Raw genomic sequence first — 20,141 nt, forward strand, 5'->3', positions numbered from 1 at the left:
AAAACAAAACGTGTGATTAGAGTGACCGAGGTGGATGGGAGACTTAATACCAAAGTGCTACGAAAAAGTGGTAACACTTCCTATTTGCCTTAGATGTACAGGTCGAAGACATTCTTAGAAATAACTAAATTATTTACAAGAATGGTATATGGTATTTTTTAGAAAGAACAAATAAAGTGTGTAGTACGTACAACATTATAATAAATGATCACATGCATGGATTTCCAAATTTGAAAATCAAAGGTCATACTTTCGGCTGCAATGGACTGCCAACTTTAGCCAAATGTATTTCTAAAATTCTTGATTTTAAATGCCATTCTAAGAACCTCTTACTTCTTTACTTTACACCACATAAAAAAGCAATTGTTTATCACATGATTAAGCCAGTTAGGGATAGTTCCGTTTTATGTGGTTGAGTTCTACCGGCTATCAGGACCAAAATAAATAAGGAAAATTAAGTCAAACTTAAAATAACGCCAAATTTAGCTATAAACTAGCTTGAATGGCAGTGCAAATAATTGTGCAGGTCTGGCAACTCGCCGCCGAATTGTTGTTACGCGAGCGATTCTTTTCGTTTTATTTCTAGTTAAAATTATCAAAGAAATATAATAGAATGTTGGCCTTACGAAGTTCCCAGAGATTAAGCTTACGGTAGGGCATTAATTAGAAGTAACCAAAAATAATCCCTCACCTGGCCCCTATTTTTTCAGTTCCCTGCTACCGGCTGCCTTTAAAAACGTGGGATTGGTCAACTATTCCTCCTCGCAGTCCAAAAACGACGATGGATACTCCTCTTCGGACGACGAAAAGCCCACGAAGAAGAAGGATAAACCTGCGGAAACGGCGGCCCAGCGGCTAAACCGCCTGTTGGGCACCATGCAGGCCACGGATCAGCTCTCGGCATCTGATTTCCCCCGTCCTGGCGATGCCAACAGGAAGCGGAGGGAGGCCCAGAAACAAGAGGCGGCCGCCAAGAATGTTCTCACTGCGGCTAAGAACATTGCTAGCATGCTGGGCACCAGTGAGAGTGACAAGAAGCAGACAGAGTCGGAGCTATTGGCCAAGCTCCTGGGACATGAAAGCGAATCTTCTCCAGCTGCGACCGGAGAAAAAAAAACGACAGATGCTTCAGCATCTCCTTCTGGTGATAAGGAACTCAATCTGAGGTGGGAACAAATTTAATGGACCTCAGCACGATATTTTTTTTAATCTAATTGAATTTCTTTTCCGGATACCACAGTGATCTAATAGTGGGCATGAAGATCGATCGTCGCCAGCAGCCACAGCAGGTGGAGCAGACTCGCGGCGAGTACGTTCGCCGCTCTCTGGCTTCCAGATCCAAGCCACAGAACCGAGATGGTTTTTACCAGCGGCCACAGAGGCAAACCAAACGAGAGGCAGAATCATTTACGGGCAGTGTCAACTTGTACGGCGGAGAAGCGTTGGGCATCTTCAAGGATACCCAGCTGCCCATTTCCAACGACATCCTTTCAACCTGGTCACAGCTGAGCGAAAGGGAGCTTAGTCTCCAGGCTTCCCATCCCCCGGCAAACTACTTCGAGCAAATGGTCCTGTGGACGGATCAGAAAAAGGTGTGGCGCTTTCCTATTAACAATGAGCAGGATTGGGAGGACGAGCAGAACGTAGACTTCTCGGAACACATTTTCCTTGAACAGCATCTTGAGGATTGGTGTCCTAGCAAGGGACCTATTCGACATTTCATGGAACTTGTCTGCGTCGGCCTGTCCAAGAATCCCTATCTGACTGCCCAAGAGAAAAAGGATCACATTTTCTGGTTCCGCGACTATTTCCAGGCCAAGAAGGATATACTGAGGGATCTGATTAGCAAGGAGCCAAGCAAAAGTATTTCTGCTTAATGTTTCGTTTGAATATTTGTTAAAAATATATTTTTGCTTTATAAGACCAATCGATATATAGTTATATATATGATATAGTGTAGATATATGTGTGTGTATAAGAATGTGAGTCCTTTAAATATCCTAATACTTCGAAGGCTGTGCAGACTGTGCGCGGAATGTGTGAGCCGGGAACGGGCTTCAGAAGAGCAGGATGCGTTTTTCCACAGTCTTGCGGCAGATGGGACACCCCTCAATCTGATCGCCGCACATCTGGCACGTGCCGTGGCCACATAGGAAGACCATGTTCTTTATGCGGTCAAAGCAGACAGGACACATAGTCTATAAGATAAATATAGGATAAGTGACTGAAACATTTTAAAACAAATTCAAACTCACCTGCTCCTTGATGTCCTGCAACTGCTGCTTTAACTTTTGGACATCATCCATCTGGAAGTTGTTGACATTGGAAGGAGCCACTATCGCGTTTCCAGCAGCTGCTAGATTCGATACATTTGAAGAGGCTGCTGCAGCGGCCAGCAGATTATTCTGGCTATTCAACTGATTGCTGCTGCCAGCCACCGGAGTAACTACAGTGTTGTTCATGGCCACGCTATGACCGGAGGCATTGGCACATGCTGCCGCTGCTGCAGCTTCCATGAAGCGTTCGTCGGGCAGTGGCAATCCCACTGATGCCATTCCTCCAGCTGCCACGGATACCTTCTCTGGTCGGCCACCTCCTCCGCAGCAGAGACTGAACGACAATATCTCATCGATTTGCGTGCGACACAGGACACACTTTTTCATCAAAGCACTGCAGTGCTCACATGCGACCATATGGCCACAGGGTCGGAAGAAAACAGCTGCCCTGCGATCCGAGCACACCATACACTCGTCGATCTTTTCGCGTGAGGAAACTGTCTCCCGGCAGATGAGGCACTTCTTCACCCTCGGAGCGCAGGTCTCGCAGCAACTGACATGGCCACAGGGTTTGAACACCGTATCTCGCTTGGCATCTGAGCACACCATGCACTCATCAAGGCTGGCTGACGATTTCGGAGGATCCTCGTGCAGCGATTGGCTCAATTCGTTAGCGATGCCATTGAGAGCAAATATGGATGATGAGGCAGCAGGGAAAGTTGATGAGGCAGCCAGGCTGGCAAGCGGCAAATTGGCTGAGGAGGACTGATTTAGAGTACCACTGGCGGCTCTTGCCCTGGCATTCGAACTTGTACCAGCCACATTTCCGGGCAACTCAGAGTCGTCGGTTTTCCTTTCGTTATAGCACTTGACCAGGGTCTTGCAGAGATTTGGATCCGGACACAGGTCCAGTGGGGTCTGCTGCTTGCGATTCTTCAAAGTCAAATCAGCTCCATTTGCAGCCAAGAAGCATGCAATCGAAGCAGAGGCCTTCTTATTATTAGCATTCCTCAGGCCCATCAAAAGCTTGCCAAATCCTTCCACATCTTGAAGTTGCTTCAGTTGCGAGAGAGTGTGATGTCGCAGCGCTTCATGCAGCGGAGTATCCCCGTCTTTGTCGGGTATGTTCAGATCTGCGCCATCCTGCACCAGCAGCTTGACGATCTGCACATGCTGACGCTCCACCGCAAGATGCAGAGCCGTCTGGAGATTAACATTTTGCCTGTCCATATTGGCCTTACCCATATGCACTAGTAGCTCAGCAATTTCAACGTGGTTGTTGAGTGCTGCCAGGTGAAGAGCTGTGTAGCCGTCATCCTTCTTCTCCTCCACGATCCATGGACGGTTCGTCTTGGTCAGCAGGATCTTCATGGCACTAGGATTACCCTTCAGAGCAGCATGATGCAATGCATTGAATCCATTATTGTTGTTTAGCGTAATGTCAGCCCCGAAGTCCAGCAACAGGGACAGCATCTCGTCGTGCTCCTTAGATATGGCATCGTGTAGGGGGGTATCGCCCTCGGAATCTTGCAAACTAGGATGGCAACCTAGCGTAAGAAGCGTCTTCACTACGTTCAAATGGCCCTTGTTGACAGCAATATGCAGAGACGTTTGCCTTCGCTTATTGCGCGCGTTTAAGTCCGCCCCTGCTTTGGCCAATATCTCGATCACCGCCGCCTCATCGCCAAACGCGGCATGGTGGACAGCTCGATCTCCGTCTTTGTCTTCAATCTCTACGTCGACGGCGTGCCGTAGAAGCACCTGTATCACTTCAATATGGCCATTCTGGCTGGCTGCTTGCAGAGCAGTATGCCCTGCAAACACACCGTTGACATTGACATCTGGACCTGAACTGGGTGAGGCACTGGAAGTCGAGGGTTGAGCTGCGCCAGCCAAGTATTCCTCGCACCGTGCCTGGACACATGGAGCAATTTTTTTTAGTATCAATTGAAACTGTATTTTCTTTTACTTACCGCAAATCCATTGGCTGCTGCCTTGACAAATTCTTCAGTGGCGTCGCCGGAGACATTTGGTTCGAACAGCTTTTTAAGAATGGCCGAGAGACGCTCACTACTGGGGATAACTGGAGCACAGCCGCCATCGGAGGCAGTGGAAGAAGCCACCTTGCAAACGGCCAGCGGGTTGTAGGTCCACGAAGTATTGCCCACCTCCACTTTAAGGTCGTTATCATGGTACACCTGCTGCACGCGGCCGATTTTTCCCAGTGTCAATTGCATGGCATCAGCCCACTCTCCGTGTCCTCGCTGCAGGATCTTGATGCTCTCCACATCCGAACAGATCTTGACAATGTCGCCCACCTGAAACTCGGGGGGAGCAGTGGTTGGCGAGGATACTTTTGTGAGGACAGCTGGATTAAAAGTCCAGCGATTGCCGGAATTGTAGGCCACCACAATGTCGTGATCCTCATCGATGCCAACGACCATTCCCGCGTTGCTTAGGCACTCGAACATGCCATCGGTCCAGCCGCCATGTCCATGCTGCAGGGACTGAACGATTTCTAGGTCTAGATCCACGGTGACCTTGTCTCCGATTTGGAAGCCATGCGGGCCTTTTCCGGGTCCGTTTTCGCCCAGGAGTGGCAGGTGATCCCGGTAAACATTACTACCCTTGGCATCGTTAACGACCTTTAGATCCGCCATTCCCTCGAAGCCTACGCGGTACAGATTCTTGGAGCCATTGTCCCAAATCACGTAGGCGGCTGATCTTGGCGAGGCCGAAGACCAGTCCTGGATTTCGTTGACCTTACCACGCCGGCCAACGCCTCCGTCCTGATCCTCCCACTGCCAATCCACACCGCGAACTACACGAGCTCCCGGGAAGATGCCCCTGGCGAGCACTTTCTTGGACTTACGGCGAGGCTCCAGCATGGTTCGTTCACCTCCTGGCGTTGTGATCCTGTAAAAGCGGTGCCTCAGATGGTGCTTATCTCCATGGTAGCAGATGGAGCACAAATCGTAGTTGATGCACTCAGCACACTTCCAGCGGATGCCAAAGATCGGTTGCTGGCGGCAGGTGTCGCACATAGTGCCCTCGTGTTTTACGCCCGTGGGTGCACTGTCCAGGATGCGCAGATCATAGGCTCCGGCGCAGCGGTAGTTGGCAGCTGTTCCATTGTCCCATACCACCACCACCTCCTCGGCGGATTCGAAATTGCGAACGGTGCCCACGTGTCCTTCGCCGCCGTCCTGAGAATAGAAACGGAAAATTATTATAGTAGTGACTCAGTCAATCTTTCGATTTTCCATTTCGTAACCCACGCTGATTAGGACGCGAAAGTTATAGCCGAAGTGCATAACTGCAACTAACTAAGTGTTAAGGTAGGCAGTCGCTACAAATTCATTTCGCTATCTCTCAATGGGATCAACGAGTCGAAAATAAATAAATCTCAACGGAATGAGGGTTTGCATACCCTCATTTCAATGTTATAGGGTTATTTTTGTGCCGCGCTTGCCATCATCTAACTGAAAGCATTATTATTCATTTAATTATTTAATGATTTCGGGAATTTAAAAAAATGTATAACAAGTTACATTGCTCAATTTATACTATGATTCTCGAATTTTGAAATGCTTCAGGTATTATCAACATTATGATTTCTCATATCAAGTCACTGAATAGATGTTATTACAAATCTTCATCAAATCAGTTAAAGCAATTACAATTATGTGCGGAAATGTGACTATTTTAATCTTGCTTTTTTGTATCTTTCTGCACTTTCAAATCGTTTTTCTGGGCTAAAGCAAACAGACTTTCAAAGCTTGCATCAGAGTTATGATGTATGAGTTATGACTCACACGCTATTTGTTAAGACATAATTAGGCAAGCAAAGGTAACACTTATTAAATGTAAATGTAAGCTTGGGAAGAGAAGAATCGAGTGAATGAATAATTTTAAGTGTTAACTGAAAATACTCAACATAGTTACATAGGTACTATTTTTAAATGGGTTAAGATGCTATACTCCTCAAATAAATTTACATACTTCTTGGTCGTGCACTTTGATCTCTCTTAAATTGCAATTCTAAATGAAACTAACGACAATTATATTAGTTTCATGAACGGGTTTTTCTCAGTGCACCTAAGTAGGACTTCATACCCACTTTCTAGGATCACATGTGTCCCCATTGATATTCTGGTTAATAATGCGAAAAGAGAAACTTGACTAGTTTGGCGAGATGTCAAGAATCAAGTTGCGCGGTGTGCAATTAAATAAATTGATCGGTCAATTGAGAACGGGGAGAGTTCTTTTTCACTGGAAGCACAAACAGAACCAGCACCAAAACTGGAGACCCTCCACCCTGCCCACCTGTTTGTTCCACTTCCAGTCCGGTCCGCGGATCACCCTGGCACCCACGCCCTCCATGGAGAATCTTCGGACGAGGGCCGCTGCTGAATTGCCGCCGCCTCCCGTTGCTACGCCACCGTTGGTGGAGGCGGAGGACGAGGAGGTGGTGCCTCCGGGAAGGGAACCAGCCCCACCCCCTCCTCCGCCTACCACACCACCTGCACCGCCGCCCGCTGCACTGCTCACTACCACACCCACAGCTGTGGACTGTGTGTTGGTGTTAGTGTTGGTATTGCTGTTTGTTGGTGCTCCTCCTCCACTGGCATTTGCATTGGTGGAGTCCTTGGCCGACGAGAGGGTGGCCGCACAAGACATTTTACCACTCCGCAAGATCGCTGGGCGGGTGGACTTTGCTTTCCACGGTATATTGCACTCTTTTGTTGGGTAAATCGCGTTTTAAAATCGGAATCGCTGCGAAACAGTCACGGAATTTTTACAACCACCGAACAGTGTGACCGTAGTCGCATAAGCGATAGATGCCATGCTATACGATGCGATAGATATCAGTATGACCGACACGCAGGAAATGTCTAATATAGTTGCTTAACTCCGGTCACTCTATGGCGCACAATGGAAAAAGTGCGAATGCTTTGCAACAAAAATGTAACGATAGAAAGTAATATGGCTTATACCGTTTTTAGATTCTACACGATAATCTACTTCATAGTTAATGTAGATATACGTGTACTGGGCAAAGAAAAATGGGCTGTGTAGATATTATGGAGGATAAGTATTTAGTAAACTGTATTAGTAATACAAGTTGTTTTAATTTGAGTCAGCATAAAGATTAGAATAATGATTGAATCATTTTTTAGTTGATCTATATAAGATTATATTCAAAAGCTGTAAAGAATATCCCTCTTAAATTTATTTTCAGTTTTAATTAAAAATAAATAGTAGTCTTAAAAAATATTATTCTGGTCAAATTTAATCTGATGTTTTGATTGACTTTTGAATAATTAATTTCCGATGTTGCTGATAATTAAGTAACAACTTTAAGTACATTTCTATTAAAATACGAGTCACAAAGTAATCGTCAGAATAAGTTCACTTCAGTTCAACGAAAATCATTTCATCCATCAAAAAGTTCGGTAATTAAAATCCTGCCTGCCTAAACAGCATGCATAATTGCCACCGTAAAGTATCAATCACAGATTTGAGTAATTTCCAAGCGTACCCTTGGCTGCAACTAATCAGTTTAATGGCCCGAAATGGCCCGCTCAAATGATCTGTTAGCGGCCGAGATGAAAGGCTGGCACGGACAATAGTCAAAAGTGTCCTCGTACATCAGAGACATCAGCAGACACGCTTCCCTATGGGCCTAATTGCTTTAAAATAAGCCACACCCACGGTGCCCGAAAATCCATCTTGCACGCACATTACGAGCCCATCGATCGACCGTTAGGCAAGTGACTGCATCTCGGACCTTTTCTCCCACCGGAGGACTGAGCGTGCGGGCGGCCAGCGGCTTTGATCTTAAGGATCGGAGCGGTATAGTATGGTATAGTATGGTACGGATATGGTGTATGGTATGGTATGGAATGGAGTGGTGTGGTGTAGTGCGGTGTGCGGGGCACGCTTGTCAATTGTGGTTGGCTTCAAAAGCGGCTTACTGAGCCCCATGTCCCGATACCAATACCGTTTTCAATCCCAATCCCAATCGCAGTCCAAGTCGCTGTCCCAGTTCCCCGGGCGAATGAAGTGTGTAATTTGAAATTAGCTCAGGCTCAGCGGCACCTTTTGAGCCCGGCCGACTTGACTTGGTGCACCTGCTGCTGGCGGAGATTGTGCTGCTGATGCTGATGCTGCTGCCGCTGCCGATGGTAGTGGTGGTGATGGTGATGGTGAAGTCGATGGTGACGGTGCGGCTGTCCTGTGGCGGCTACTTAGTTACGCAGTCGCACCGCAGCGTCAAGGCCACATACCGTCGTCGCCCGCATCTCGTCCAGCTCGCCTCGATGCACAAGGAAAAATAAGTAGTGCGATTGGCTTTCATTATTGTTATCTATGATATACATATTATACATATTTATTAATTACTCGAGTTAAATAATAATGTTGCTCTTTGAATTTAAATATATATGTATAGCCCATAGTTCCTGTAGGGTGTATTACAAACCAAATCGGGATAACTTATATTTCAATATTCGACGATATTGTAGGCAAGCACAATCACTTATTGCAATCACTTTTGAAGGTAGCATGGAAGTATTACAGATCTAATAATATGTAAAATTATTTCCTTAAGGAGTATACATATATTTAAGCAGGGAATCTTCTTACCAATAGTCAGGTCCAAAGCAAAAATTTCTTTAGATAATACAAACAGTCCTACCGCAAATCACCAATAGTTTCGTGCGGTGTACGATTTCATTTTCGATTTCAGCTCCATTCAGCAAACGAATGCCACTGAGATATATACGCAATTTATGGCCGCACATATCTGTATGTACATTTATAATCTGACTAATTTGCGATCTCTCGATTTTCCAAATCCAAGACTCATCCAATCCGAGCTTCAATCTTCTATGCGTGCATTAAGCGGGGGGCGCTAATCAGGTTTCTGGCCCCAAATTGGTTTCATTTTCATATTTCAATTTCGAAAGACGGTAGCCGGAGGTCTGTCGAAAATGCAAAATCAGTAAGACCAGTAGTCGCGACATGATATAAATTAACTGTTTTGACTTTGTGAAATGAAATGCCGGCCCCCTTTGAAATTCAAAAGGCCGCAACGCAGAGGCGAAAATATCGAAAATAACAGCCAAATCGATTTCTTACTCGCAGCCGAAAATTCAGAAAAACAAAATAAAATACCATTCAAAGTGGCTCCGAGTTGTTTATCTCGTTAGAGTTGCCAGCGCGCCGATTTCTTTTCGGCTTAAATGGTTTATGTGCGTTTGCAACCAGTTTTATGGACATCGCCTCCGCAGCCTGACGGAGCGGCCTGATTATATATTGATGCCGCCGCTGGACTCGAGAAGCGGGATCTTGGATGTTCGATCTTCGATCTTGGTGGATGTTGGTCAGAGTTTCCGATGCCGCCAGACTGAAGCCAGCTTTACATTTAGGTGGGATGTGGCCGGCGCCTTTGAAGCAGCGCGTTTACCACGTGCCGTGGCAAGTTCAAACCACTCCGCCTGCCCATCCCATCTCATACCCAATCCTCTCCAGCAAGAGTAGCCATCAGCGCTCGCTGATCACCCACATGATCCAATCAAATCGGCGACACACAGACCCCCATTCGAATTAATAAACAAAGCAATGCTCATAAATAAATATGCATTTTATAAATGTTTATTTATATTGTTTAGCTGAGGGGTAAGCAGATTCCGCAGCTCGCAGCTCGCAGCCAGTTTTCAAGTCGAGTAGCGATTTGAACGATTTTAATGATGTGTTCAACGTCTTATGATTTAATTATGCCGTTTGTTGCTGCGGTTATCGTTTGTTATCTTCGCTCGGTTTTGGTTTTTGTTTGTTGTCCCCGCCTCTTAATATCATATGCCCCATATTGAAGCCGGATCGGCTATTTATTGAGCCTTAATTATGTGCGATTTAAATTCTTAATGAATGCCGCTTTTGGCCAGATCCGCCGCAGATCAGCTCCCGTTTGGCGTGGGCGCACATGTGCCGATGATTTAACTGATAACGAATTGAGATATCTGCATAATGCCAACATAATCACAACCTAATGCCATAATGTGGGTGGGAGTCGCGATGACCAGGCGCCAGCATGACGACCCCAGCGAAACACCTTGCTCACTCGCGAAATTCCGCAGATTCGGACGAAGTGTGATGAAAATATGGATTATTATGATGCGATGGGTTCTGCTGGCCAAGAGGAAGTGGAAACAGTTCTACTACGCTGAATAGGAGCTTATTTCGCTGTTTGTACCGATCCAATCAACACAATGATAAATAAATATTCATAAGTACTAAAATAAATTCAAATTTCATTCGAAAAGCACAGAATTGCTGTGTAAGTCTGTACTGTTTCATATTTAATTCCACCATAAACTATAAACATATCATTTCAATTATTGTTTAGTTAATGACTTTTGAATCGATTTGTTTGTTTCTGAATACAGTAATGTGCGGCCGACAAACTCATTAACTAATGATACAAGTTTAAAAAAAACTAAAATAAACTCAACTCAGTTCTTTAAGCCCTAATTTAGTTGATATATTCCATTTTTAAAATTTCTTTTTACAAATTAATTTAATGGGTTTTCATCATTATCTATGAATAGTCTTGTTTGCTGAGCAAACAACAGATGGTTAATTACTGAAATACTATTGTCTAAAAAGTACCCGCAGAACATTTGATCCTTTTGACGAGATCAAAGTGCTTTGCCTCTGAAACTGGAGAATGAATCTTTCGGCATATGAAAGTGGAAATAGAGGATGGATGGTTCCGGGTCTAGAGCAGAACTTCTGGGCCCTAGAGGCGGAGGGGCGTGGCAACCGGTGACATATGTAGGTTGCGTTTAGTAGCTTAGAATCAAAGTCGGATCAGCGCAAATTTCTGTGATCTTCTCAGATCTCCAGCGATTGCTCTCTGCCAACGTCGCTGCCTCTGCCGCTGCTCTGCCGCTGTCGGCTGAACACTTTGATGTCCTAATTGGTTTATTACTTTGTCGGCATCTCCAGTCTTCTTTGTGTTTCTGTTTTTTCTCTCCACCTATCCAGATCGCTCTCCCTCTCTCCATGCACTGCTAAATAATTTGTACTCGAAGATACATGCATTTTACAGCTTAAAGTTAGGCACAACTCTTAGATTTAAAAATAATAATTACATTTTGCATAAAACCTATTACACTTTATGAATATACTTATTTATTTCTCATCAATTATTATCTTTACATAAATTAAATCATTTTAAATAAATTATTATAATATTGATGCCTATTAGAAAATTACATGCAAATGGAGTTTTAGGTATACATTTAAATAACTTTTGAAACAAATCTATGAATAATATATTTCTCTAGGAAAGTTGATACACTTTCTTCTAGCTTTTAAAAAGCTATTTTAATGTATGTTTATAGAGAAATATTATAATAATAAATTTATTATAATAAATATGTTTAAGAAGAAGACAGAAATAATTTTTCTTGTGCAATATTATTCGGTGCATTTTCTGCTGTGGCTGGAGTCTGTTTTATGCCGTTGCCTGTTTTATTTATTTCTTCATTTCCCTGGGCTTTCATGCTGCAGCCAGGGACTTGGGTTGAGATACGACCTGGGGCCCGGCTTTGGCCCGAAATGGAGCTTAACGAGTGAGCACGCGCACAGAACGGGATGGTTGATGGCTGATGGTCGATGGTCGATGGGACGGTCGTTGGGCCCCGGGGCACCGAGATCCCGGACTGCAAAACGATCTACCCAAGCTCCCCAGCCGCCTCAGTGAATTCCCCATTGGAAGCCCCAGCCCCAACCACTCTTAGCCTTAACAATGTTGCCGCGTGTGCGCTCAATCAACATGTTGCGATATCAGCGCAATTTGTCATCTTATAAACCACGGAGAGCGCGGCTGAAATTCTGATTCTGGCCAGGTCCGATGGCATCGTGATCAGAAGCAGTTTAGCCACTGCCATGGCTAAAAGCAGAACTGCAGACCATCGGAACATCACAATGGCCAACTACCAGGAAACCGTTTTCCCAAATCGCCCATCTTCCATCTTATAGCCCACATATCCCATCCCATCCCATTCCACAGCTCACATCTTATATCTCAGTTCAGTTTCTGTGCGGTGGTCCTGTGTGAAGTTCGCCGTATTCAAAGCACAAGAAAACTCAATCAAGGGCCTCGTAAATCTTGGCACAATTTGATGAGTGCACAGTGGGAGACAATGGCATGGGCCGTGACCCGTGCACAGTGGGCCATAAAGGTGTCATAAAGAATGCCTTTCGGACACTGAAAAGAGCTGAAATATTTCTTCGTTACTGACTTTACGTTTATAACAAATTGCAATTGTCGAAAAATTATAGCAAAAACTATATTTGTCAACAGGTGTATGCGTCTTAAAAATTAAATGAGTAATTTTGAAAGAATTATATACATTAATATATATTGTATAAAATTGTAAAACTAAACTATTGGGATCTATTGATAAATTGTATCGGCTTGATACGAAAATAGATTCTGGTTGACAGACATGTACCTAAAATGTATTAACTGGCAAGAACAGAGGAAAGGTATAAATATATAACAATATAACATTGATGGTGAAGATAAGATTGAAATACAGAGATCTAGCATTTTTAAGTAACCAACTTGTGTGTTCACACCACGGTGCTGCCCTGCAAGTGGTTCCAAATTTCTCGGCTTATTGATTATAGCCGACGCTTGGGCATTGGCGCATCCAGTTCCATTTCCGATTCGTCATCTTTGCCACCAGCTGTGAGATTCTTGAGGATTCAATCGCAGCTATGATGGCTCGATGTGTGTGGCGGGTGTTTTGACATTTCGAGCTGCTCGAAATGGGAATCTCGGCGTTTTCCTTCCCGAACTCGAATCATCAAAAGTGATACGTCGAACTGCCGAGCGGGGCTGGTGCTGATTCCGAGGCTGATCCGGGTCATTATTGATCGTCCGTGTCCCGCTGTTGTGATCCGGTCGCAGCAGGCGATCCGATCCTCCGGCTGCAACAATGGCATCGTTGTCCCATAATCTACACCACCAGCGGCGGACCTTTTGAAGGTCCTTTGGGCCAAAGTTCTGGCCGTAGCCCGTTCGCCCGAACACACACGCCGCCAGCAGCATATGCAAAACACAATGAGGTTCTTTGAAGCGCATCGTGTTCCCCTCTTTCAGGTAAACGACAATTATTTATCTTACAAATTTACCTGAAATTAAATACTTTCGTTTGACGGCGCTGCGCAATGCAGCTACACAAAAGGCGACAAATTCCCCCTTTTTGCCATGTGTGCGTCGTGTTTTCATTTTTTGTCTTTAATCAGCGGCTGTTGCTTTGATCACCATCTCGGGATCGCCATCGCCATCGCCATCGCCATTGCCATTCCCACTGCCATCAGCACCACCTGACAAGGTGCTACGTTTAAGTCCCTCCCTGCTTCCTGGCTGCCCACCTATGTATAGGTATACCTGCGGTCGAAGGTGTGACAAGTCAGCGGATTTGCGTGTTGGTTCTTGCGAAATATTTAAAATGCAAGATTATCGCCCAAAAAGGCTAGTTCGCCGCACTTAATCCTGTCGCTCCTGCAGTCTCTCCGATTTCAACTGGCCAACTTACACCGAGAACATTTATTGCCATCATATACTCGAGGCAAAAGTATTTGTAATTTTAAAGTTTCAATTTTATGTTCCTTTTTAATTACTTACCAACATGTAAGACCTTTATAAAATGTAAACGTTTTTTGATAACGTGCAGGAGAGTAATGAAAATGCACCAAAAACATACATAGTTGTTGTAATGCATTAAAAAGATAGTTTTAACCATGTTAACCATGTTTTCGTATCCAGGAATTCCACACACATTCTATTTAACTGGATATTTGATTTAGAAGTTATATTTATTGGCTTAAATGGGTTTATAATAATATGTGGTCGTAGTGTACCAAAAATATTAGATATTTTAAATTGAAGAGACCATAATAAAAGCTTGGTTTAAATCTAATTCAAATATTTTTTTTATTTTAATTGTTTTTTACTGTGTACAAAATGATGCCGTTTTTGATCTTGCCGTGTGCTCGACTAATTAGCAAAGAAAGCCACAGAGACAGTGAAAAGAGCGGTGGATGTAAGAACAAAACCATTTCGATTAAAGCAAAATCCACCGACAACTAATTCAATCCAATAATAATCGGGCAATCATAATTACACGAATCTTCCGAAAGAGTAATCCAGACCCAGTTTCAGTCGCCGTCCCGATCCCAATGCCGATCCCAATCCCAATCCCAGAGAAAGATACAAACGAAGATCAACCGAACGACCGACCGAACGAGCGAGCGATCTTAGCCGGAATTCTATTGCCGCCTGTGGCAACAACAACTGCAACAACAACAACAACAACAGCAGCAGCAGCAGCAGCGGCAGCACTAACAATAACAACGTGAACAACAACAGGTTGCCGCCGCCTGAAGTGCTTCGTGGCCCAGACAAACGTTAAGATTGTAATAACCATGTTAAAAGCAATTTACGTTTAAAGTGCTACCGTGATACGCCGCGGCTGCGTTTCTTGATTAAGAACAGAGGGGATGCTGGAAGGTGAAGGTGAAGAAGATGACGGGGAAAGGAGGCGAGGAGGTTCAGGAACTTGACTTGCATTTATTTGGCGGCAAGAAATGTGCATACCTGTTACCTGTCCAGAAATAGGGTATGTTGTACTCCACATGGAATATGAAGCACAAAACTATGATATCTCTAATAAATGTATAAAGCCTTGTCAATCTGATCATTTATATGCTAGGCCACTGATAGGAAATTGTTAAATTATACAAAATTAATTCAATCAGCACTAATAAATCTTATGTTTATTGTATATAGGTATAGGTCTAAGCCCATCTTGTAATGATATATTATCTCAAGAAATAAACGCTCATAAGTATGCAGCATTGTGTGTAGCATGTATGTATCGTCCTAAGAATTAAGAAAGTTATGACATATATAATTGATATATGATTGCTTGTTTAGGGAATGTAGAGAGTATCCTATAGTCGTGGCCATTTCTTCGTTCCATGTTTTTTATTTGGCTCCTTTGGGAACTTTCCTCTCATATTCACAGTCCACTTAACACGCGCGTCGCACAATGCGCCTCAAAACACAAATGAGCAGAGTTCTGCGCATGCGTCGCTGGTGCTGATGTTGCTGCTGCTGTTGCTGCTGCTGCTGATGTTGCTGCTGCCCAACGGTGGCGTTGGTAACCTCAGAAATCTGTGCGGCGGGCGCTTGATGGATGGCGTGGCTAGAGAGGTGGCGGCGAACCATGATAAATGCCTAAGTTGCCTTGTCAATCTGATCATTTATATGCTAGGCCACTGATAGGAAATTGTTAAATTATACAAAATTAATTCAATCAGCACTAATAAATCTTATGTTTATTGTATATAGGTATAGGTCTAAGCCCATCTTGTAAAGATATATTATCTCAAGAAATAAACGCTCATAAGTATGCAGCATTGTGTGTAGCATGTATGTATCGTCCTAAGAATTAAGAAAGTTATGACATATATAATTGATATATGATTGCTTGTTTAGGGAATGTAGAGAGTATCCTATAGTCGTGGCCATTTCTTCGTTCCATGTTTTTTATTTGGCTCCTTTGGGAACTTTCCTCTCATATTCACAGTCCACTTAACACGCGCGTCGCACAATGCGCCTCAAAACACAAATGAGCAGAGTTCTGCGCATGCGTCGCTGGTGCTGATGTTGCTGCTGCTGTTGCTGCTGCTGCTGCTGATGTTGCTGCTGCCCCAACGGTGGCGTTGGTAACCTCAGAAAATCTGTGCTGGCGGCGCGCTTTGATGTTCGGAATGGCGTGTGCCCCTATGCAGAGATTTTCGCTTTGTTGTTTCGCCGACTTTGTCTACGTCTTAGTTGCCGGCCAACAACAACACCATCGCCATGCAACAGCAATTTGCCTCGAAGTGGACTGCAGCAGCAGCAGCCACAGCACAAACCTGAGGAGCGTGCAACATTGGAGCGTGCGATCCGAGAGAGTGCCACCAGAAAGTGGTTGCCCCTTGGCCAAGTGGGGAAACCATTTCAGCCATCTCTGGCGGCCTTTGGGGTAACCATAGAGCTGACCGCTCATTAAACAAATCATTCATCCTAAGAGATAAAGAAAATTAATGGAAATTTTACCAAAAATCAAAGTTTTACAATAATCATTGTAAATCATGTTAGCTAGATGATTAACTTTTCATTTCCCCAAGGATTTTTTAACATTTTCTATTTGATACTTTCGACATGGTATTAAGACATTAAGATTGAACAATTTTCCATTTGCTCCTTATAAACACTTTATGATTCATTATCATCTTCATTGATGAAAGCTAGGATATCTTGACCTTAATGGAAAGTATTTAAAAATATTGTAGGAATTCAGGGAGGGAATTCAAATCATATAGCCATATTAATATATTTTAACAATATGTAATGGTTGTTTTTCTTCATTCAAATAAAGTGACAAACAATTCTGGTAAAATTCCTAATAATTCCCCGCCTTATGACCATCCAACATCACTGACCTCCGTCAATGGAGAGCAATGCAATTATGATCCCCGGCTGGATGAAATTAGAGATGCCCGCTCCGCCGGTTGATGGATGAGAAATGCTGCTGCAGCCTGGAGATTGGATGCTGTATGCTGGTTTCTGTATGCTGGAGCCTCGGCGCACCTGTTGCGTTTCCCACGGAGAGAGAGGCCGCTTTGCTTTTCGCAAAAAAGAAGAAGAAGCGCCGGAGAACAGTTGCGCAGCGGATCCTGAAATCGGGCAAAAGGATCAAAGGACGTGACCGTGACTGGAACCGATAATAAAGTTGTGCATTAAATGAAATTTTAATTGCTTATCGGCGACCGGCGATCCGGGAGCCCATCTGTTGGGATTAGAGCGGCCGAATGGTCGACTCGATTGATGTCAAGCGATCGGTCGGTCGGCGCTTTGAAGATTATGCCCAAAGTTATGAGGCTGAGACTGCGGCTGAGGCTGAGACTGAGGTAGAGGCTCTGTATTCCAGGTGCTCCGTTCTCCAGGTGAACAGATCGGCCCATGCGAAATTATATAGCTCAGCAGCGGTGGTAGCGATGTAGCAGCTTTAACTACGCAGTGCCTGTCGCTTCCTCGCCGTCCTCTTTCTCGTCATCGTCATCTTCATCGTCGTCATCATCATCATCATCATGCTCATCATCTTCCGCTGGGGCACCGCATCAGCTGGCGCTGCTGCTTGTTGCTTGCTGCTTGCTATTTGCTGCATGCGGCAGAAGATGAAACGCGGCGGCAACACTTTGATGCGGCCAAGATCAAAGCCGCCGATTGTTTACATAATAGTGGCCTTTGAAACGGAACAATAGAATGCCAGGATCAAAGACACCGACCAGTTTACCCGGTTAGTGCGCTTAAGCGAAATAAATGTCCATGTCCGTCCGCCCGTGATCTGTTTTCCTGGCCCCACACCGCAAGAAAATCCACGCACTTTCAAATTGGAATAAGCTCTAGCTAATCGGAACAGCAAATACCCCTTCCTTTTTTTCTTTTTTTAATTCAGTGAGAAGTTTTAATAACTATGTTAGCTAAAACTTGGGCTTGCTTCTTTTCGCACAAAGAGTTTTTCCAGTGTAGTAAAAGTAGCACACCTTGCTGTGGATGGGAACATCGCCGTTTTGAGTGGTGCGGTTAATCAAAATTGTAAGGCAAACAACGAAAATAATCCAAATAGTTTTTGACACTTATCAGGTTTAGTTTTTCGCCTCTTAGACAACAATAATTTATAGTTATACTCATTTAATTTGTTGTCCATTTCCAGTGCACTGAGGTTTTTGCTAAATAGCACATCTATGAACATCAGCAACGTTTGATTTTGTTAGGCAACATAAACTGCTAAGACTTTAAAAACACAACAGTGTTCACAAAACCTGCTAATGATGTACACTTGTTAAATTTCTTTTCATTGAACATACATAGATATCTGTCTTTGTTTTGAATATGCTAATCGTTTTTGTTTATTGTTTTACAATTTTCACTTGAGGTGTGGTTGCTACAATATATATACATATGTACATACATAAATATGTATAAGTTTTATAACAGTAATGAAATTTAAGGTATCAATAAGAATACAATATCATATATTAATATTAAAATAATTGGTTTATGCCCCTATAGTTCACGGTGCAGTAAAAAGTTTAAGGTATCAATAAGAATACAATATCATATATTAATATTAAAATAATTGGTTTATGCCCCTATAGTTCACGGTGCAGTAAAAGTAGCACTCATCACAGCCACATGCCCATCCCGCTGGCAATAGCGTCATGGAGTGTCTTTGAATTTGTGCTGCTGTAATTGCTGCTCTTGCAGCCGAAGGAGTTGCAACTACAACTGCAACTGCTGCTGCTGCTGCTGCTGATTGCGCGTCAAATGTTTATGGCATTCATCGCGTGCTGGCGGCGTTTTAATTGCTGGAACGGCACAAGCGCCAAGTGGATGGCAGATGGCCACGCTGCGTATGAGCAATGCGAGCATCAATAATCTCCTGAGATGCTGCCGCCGCCGTTGTCGCATAATAATTGCGTGTACTTAATGCATAAATATTGCACTGAATCGGACTGGTCGACCGGGTCGGCTCCTTTCTATTTGCCACTTTCAAGTTTGCCGCCGCCGTCGCCGCCAGTTGGACATCATTTTTTCAGGCACTGTTTTGTTTTTCTCATTTTTCCATTTCTTTCGTTTTTTTTTGCTATCTTTGCCTTCTTCCTTTAGGCCTACAATTTCTATTGAAGCAGAGCTGAGACGGCAGCGAACAGCTAAAATCAATTTGGTCAGTGATAAAATTTTGCAAAAGCGAATCAATTTTATGGTTGTGCCGGGGTGTCGTTGGGGCGGGGGTAAATCGTAAAAGTATTTCGAATTCGGGGCCAAATACGGCAAAAATCAAAAGGCCCGAAAAAGAAGAATTTTTAATGATCTCTTATTAATTGAGTTTTCTATAGAGAAGAGTGTGGCAAGGGTCTGCTGCTGAAACGGGGAATTCGCCTTTAGATTTACAATTAGATAAAAGTCGCTGGCTACTTTATTGAGATTTTATGTCTTTAAGCCGCATCCAAGCTGCCGAATGTCCAGGGCCATATCAAAATTGCTTCGTTTCCACGAAATGCCGACAGCTATAAAACACCAAATGACCCAGCCAAAAAAAAGAAAACAATAAAAACATATATATGCGATGAGCGAATTATGAGAGTTTGCATTATAATTGCAATTACACTAAATTAGCATTAACCAAGCAAGAGCGAAAAAAAGGCGCAATCAGAAAACAAAAGACTTAGGCAACGAACTCGAGCGAGAAGACCAGAAGCGCGTTGCGTTTCATTTCGGCATTCGATTAAGCAGATCAAAGGGAACCTTAATACGCTTATTAACAAGTAGGTGCTGCTCCTGATGCTGCTGCTGCTACCGCCGCTGCCGATAAAACTGCCACTGCCTCTTCGGCGTCGCAGTTGCAGCGCTGCCCGCGATTCTCTCAACTTGCATTGCCCTGCAGTTTATTATTAGTTTTGTTATTATTTTGCGTATTCTAAACAAAAACGCAAACGAAACAAATACAAATACAAATACCGCCGAGAGTGAGAGGGCGAGAGCGAGCGGTAAGCACGTGAGAGAGAGCGACGACGTCGACCGCAGCAGCGAGTCCGGCAGTGGCGGCGGCAGCGGCAGCGGCGGTAGCAGAGCAGCAACTTCGGCACTTCCACAGCGCAAGGTAAAATTTCATTCCGTGGCGAGCATTCGACGTGAGCGGACGTTTTGAGCGCGTGTGCCGTGCCGCA

At 44.1% G+C, this 20,141-nt stretch overlaps 2 protein-coding genes and 1 pseudogene across 2 annotated transcripts; 1 reads left to right on the top strand and 2 right to left on the bottom strand.

Moving 5' to 3' along the window:
* The first annotated feature begins 495 nt into the window (after positions 1–495).
* Positions 496–1,927, top strand: LOC122617178 (28S ribosomal protein S31, mitochondrial). Its single transcript, XM_043792910.1, has 3 exons — positions 496–651; positions 711–1,166; positions 1,241–1,927. The coding sequence occupies exons 1-3, from the start codon at positions 614–616 to the stop codon at positions 1,875–1,877; spliced, it is 1,131 nt and encodes a 376-aa protein (XP_043648845.1). The 5' UTR covers positions 496–613; the 3' UTR covers positions 1,878–1,927.
* Positions 1,880–7,103, bottom strand: LOC122617177 (E3 ubiquitin-protein ligase mind-bomb). Its single transcript, XM_043792909.1, has 4 exons — positions 6,603–7,103; positions 4,250–5,482; positions 2,256–4,190; positions 1,880–2,198 (listed from the first exon to the last, which is right to left on the bottom strand). Exons 1-4 carry the CDS (start codon positions 6,954–6,956, stop codon positions 2,058–2,060), a joined length of 3,663 nt encoding a protein of 1,220 aa, XP_043648844.1. The 5' UTR covers positions 6,957–7,103; the 3' UTR covers positions 1,880–2,057.
* A 5,699-nt stretch (positions 7,104–12,802) lies between these two features.
* LOC122616788 lies at positions 12,803–13,437 on the bottom strand (annotated as a pseudogene).
* Between the last annotated feature and the right edge of the window lie 6,704 nt (positions 13,438–20,141).

This window comes from Drosophila teissieri, chromosome 3L (genome assembly GCF_016746235.2).
Source record: "Drosophila teissieri strain GT53w chromosome 3L, Prin_Dtei_1.1, whole genome shotgun sequence".
In the NCBI taxonomy this organism is placed as follows: Eukaryota; Metazoa; Arthropoda; class Insecta; order Diptera; family Drosophilidae; genus Drosophila; species Drosophila teissieri.